This window comes from Osmerus eperlanus, chromosome 8, assembly GCF_963692335.1.
Source record: "Osmerus eperlanus chromosome 8, fOsmEpe2.1, whole genome shotgun sequence".
NCBI lineage: Eukaryota > Metazoa > Chordata > Actinopteri > Osmeriformes > Osmeridae > Osmerus > Osmerus eperlanus.
Window position 1 is genome coordinate 3,821,524 of NC_085025.1, and position 3,832 is coordinate 3,825,355.

The 3,832-nt window shown below is 53.0% G+C and overlaps 2 protein-coding genes across 2 annotated transcripts in view; both read right to left on the reverse strand.

Moving 5' to 3' along the window:
* pak5 (p21 protein (Cdc42/Rac)-activated kinase 5) overlaps window positions 1–1,541 on the reverse strand; it is a 10,410-nt gene extending 8,869 nt beyond the window's left edge. The window contains exons 1-4 of the mRNA XM_062468069.1: window positions 1,517–1,541; window positions 880–1,118; window positions 631–772; window positions 223–377 (exon numbers count right to left, since the gene is read on the reverse strand). Coding sequence (XP_062324053.1) covers window positions 223–377; window positions 631–772; window positions 880–1,118; window positions 1,517–1,541 — 561 coding nt within the window. The remainder of the gene's footprint in view (window positions 1–222; window positions 378–630; window positions 773–879; window positions 1,119–1,516) is intronic.
* fermt1 (FERM domain containing kindlin 1) overlaps window positions 1–3,832 on the reverse strand; it is a 214,090-nt gene that overhangs the window by 189,226 nt on the left and 21,032 nt on the right. The window lies entirely within an intron of this gene.

A 3,832-nucleotide genomic window follows, 5' to 3' on the forward strand; every position in this document is an offset into this window, starting at 1 on the left:
CAGCCACCCAGCCACCCAGCCCACCCGGCCCCCCGGCCACCCGGCCCCCCAGCCACCCAGCCCCCAGGCCCCCTCCCCCCAGCCCCCCAGCCCCCCGGCCACCCGGCCCCCCAGCCACCCAGCCCCCTGGCCCCCTCACCTCTCCAGGTCAGACCCCCTGCCCAGGTGTGTAGATCTCCGCCCCCCCCGGCCCGGCCCCCGGGTGAAGACCCCTCGTCTCACCTCGTTGAAGAGCAGCTCCCTCCTCTGCTGTTTCCTCAGGTCCATCTTCTTCACGGCCACCTGCTTGCCGCTCTGCTTCTCGCTGGCGATGCATACGATTCCCGTGGAACCCTCGCCGATCTTTATGAAGCTGTCCAGGTACTCCCTGGGGTCCCCTGCATTCAGCAAGCCACCACCGCGCACGGACACACACACACATTCGAGATCAATCAGACAATTTTACCCTGTTAGCGTAACACCACGAAGCAAAAACTTCTATAAAAAAAAAAATCGATCTACACTGCGTACACTTTCAAGGATCCCTCTTCCAAAAATGTTCAAGGCCTTATGTTATTTTTTCTAGATTTCCTGATCGTTCAATGATCCTAAAGGCTGGTGGGAACCCTAGTGCGTGTGTGCGTTTCTGACCTGGGTTGACCACCAGCTGCAGGGCAGCGCGGAACTGTTCGTGGGAGACCCTGGAGGGCTGGGCGTCAGAGCTGGAGCCCCAGGATGGGGGAGGGTAAGCCCCGGGCGGGATGTAGGGCGACGAGGGCTGGGAGTACGCCCCCTGGAGGACACACACAGGCTTACATCCAGCATCCATCCACAGTAGACAGCCTCGGAAACCGAGCAGCTTCCGTTTTGGACTCACAGTGCGAGCCAGAGTCGACCTACCTGCGGGGTGTAGGGCGGGCTGGGCTGGGACGGTGGGTGGTGGTAGGGGGAGGGCTTGTAGTGGTGGAACACCGGGGGGTACTGGAGATGCCCCGGGACAGGGGGGTAGCCGGCGGGGGGCTTGGGGTGGCTCTGAGGTAGCTTGAGGGGGGCCCGGGGGTAGGTCTCTCCAGGAGCCTGGGGGCTGCCGTCCTGAGACGCTCGCTCGTAGTCGGCCTGCGGACGGCAGAGGGCAGGCTCTCACTCTGGAGGTTCTGATGTCATCACAAGATCTAAAGATTAAACTATCAGGACTGTTCAACTATGAGGAACACTGGCTGTCCCTTCTCTGGTCCAACTCTCTGTTCATTGTGAGATATTAGATGGCGGTCGTGATTAGGTCTGCAGTACCTTACCCCAGGACAGGCCTAATGGGGGATGTGTAGTCCCTTGGGTAGGAACACACACACACACGCACACATACACATACACATACACGTACACACACACACACACACACACACACACGCACACACACACTCTCTCCAACAGACCATCCATCATCCTGGTGTTCGGCCAGGGGAACACCCGGATCTGGGACACAACCTGCCTCCATTTCCTTTAAGCCTCTGTTCAAACCTGGCTTGTCTTGACTGACCTTTATGCTCGGAACTCACATGCATTTTGGAAAGCATCTTAAACATTCTTGAAAGTCGTACTGTCGATACAAACTACAGCAAGAGCTCTGGGTGTGACACATCATTCAAAGGCAATATATTCTAACGTAACACTGGCACACACTCTCACACACTCACACTCTCACACACTCACACTCTCACACACTCACACTCTCACACACTCACACTCTCACACACTCACACTCTCACACACTCACACACTCACACTCTCACACACTCTCACACACTCTAACACACTCTCACACACTCACACACTCTAACACACTCTCACACACTCTAACACACTCTCACACACTCACACACTCTAACACACTCTCACACACTCTAACACACTCTCACACACTCTAACACACTCTCACACACTCACACTCTCACACACTCTAACACACTCTCACACACTCTAACACACTCTCACACACTCTAACACTCTCACACTCTCACACACACACAAGGAGAACAGTGAGAGTAAAGCCTTTATCGTGACTCAGCATGCCGCTGACTCATCATAGGTCTCACCGAGGCGGGAAAAAAAACGTTCCTCTTTTGCAACACTTTCACCACACAGTCAGTCAGAATACGGCGTCTCACACAGCACCCACCTTGGGCCTGTCCTTGACTTCTGCATTACTACTCTGTATTTCTGCTGGGATTGTACGGTGCACTGATTCAGCAGTGACCTTAACGATATGATTAACTCCTGCATGCAAGCCTGGTGAAAGAGAAGCTAACTGGTGTTGCCTGTTTCAACAGGACTGGGAACACTACAGGAGCAGAAGTGGGACCTACAGTACAGTTGTATAGCCAAGTCATGCAACATCTGATTCTTTTCTAACATGTACAATCCATAACATGTAAAAAAAAAGCAGGGGATGACTATCTCTAGGCTAACACACCCCGAGTGACACTAGACTGCCCTGGGGGAAGTGAAGGGTAAATTAAATTACCTCCGTCACCCCCCCCCCCCCTTCTTCCTCGCTGGCTCATAAACACCCAGGACAAGCACGATAATAGAAAACCTCCAGTTCCCCTTCTCTCTCTCCATCTCTCAATCTTCTTTTTTTTCTCTCTCTCTCTCTCTCTCTCTCTCTCTCTCTCTCTCTCTCTCTCTCTCTCTCTCTCTCTCTCTCTCTCTCTCTCTCTCTCTCTCTCTCTCTCTCTCTCTCTCTCTCTCTCTCTCTCTCTCTCTCTCTCTCTTTCACACACACACATGTGTCTTACACACACACTCATGTTCACATGCGGAGACACACATAGAGAAGGAGCCTGGTGTGTAGGGACAGTGTATAATTATACGGTGCGGACCGCTTTAATCAATCACTGGGAGGAGGTGGGGGGGAGGGGCACTGGCGGGACGGGGCAGTCTCGGGGCCCCCTATCAGTGGCGAGCACTGCTGGCTGGCTGTCAGCCAAGGGTCTCCTGATCCATGTTGGTTAAACGTACATTCATCTGAGTTTGGCAAGGTAATCAACAACCCAACTCAACTGTGAAATTGAATTCCGCGGTGGAACATCATTCGGGCGCTTTTATGCTAAGGCTGCAGAAAGGGAAAGTGCCGCAACATCAATTTGTCACCGAGAGCTGCGGCAGTGGCCCGCACTCGCTGCTCAGTGTGTTTGTGGGAGTGTGTGTGTGAGCGTAACTGTGAGTGTGTGTCTGTGGGGAGGGGGGTTGTGTGGGTGAGTGCCTGTGGGGGGAGAGGGAGGGGAAGACAGTGTGTGTGTGTGTGTGTGACAGTGTGTGTGTGTGACAGTGTGTGTAGGAGGGAGGGGTTGCTGTGTACTACTATACCCCCACTGGCTCACAACAACAACAGCAGGAAAAAGGGATTTAGTTCACTGGCACCGAGTAGTGAAAGAGATGGAGAGACAGAGAGACAGAGAGGGAGGGAGGGAGGGAGGGAGGGAGAGGAGGAGGGATGAGAAGGAGAGATAGAGAAGAGGGTGGGTTTGTTACAAGGTCCATAAGCCAAGAAGAATGGTGATTCTTAAGCTGCCAGATCACTTATTGTACTGTTTTTTTTTTCTTCTTTTTTTTTTTTGCAAAGTCATGAATCTGTGTTGCCATGGATACTTGGCTTTTTTGCTTCTGCTAAAAAGGCTGTTGAATGTCACTGTAGAACAGTTCACAAAGGGGGTGGGGGGTGGGATTTGAATTGCAGAATCTACACTTCAACACCAGTCCGCTCCCGGCTCCAACTGCCTCTCTGCTCAGAGGAAAGGTCCAATATACAATATGACTATGACCAGACCTGCTCAATTACAAGCACTCAAGTGTC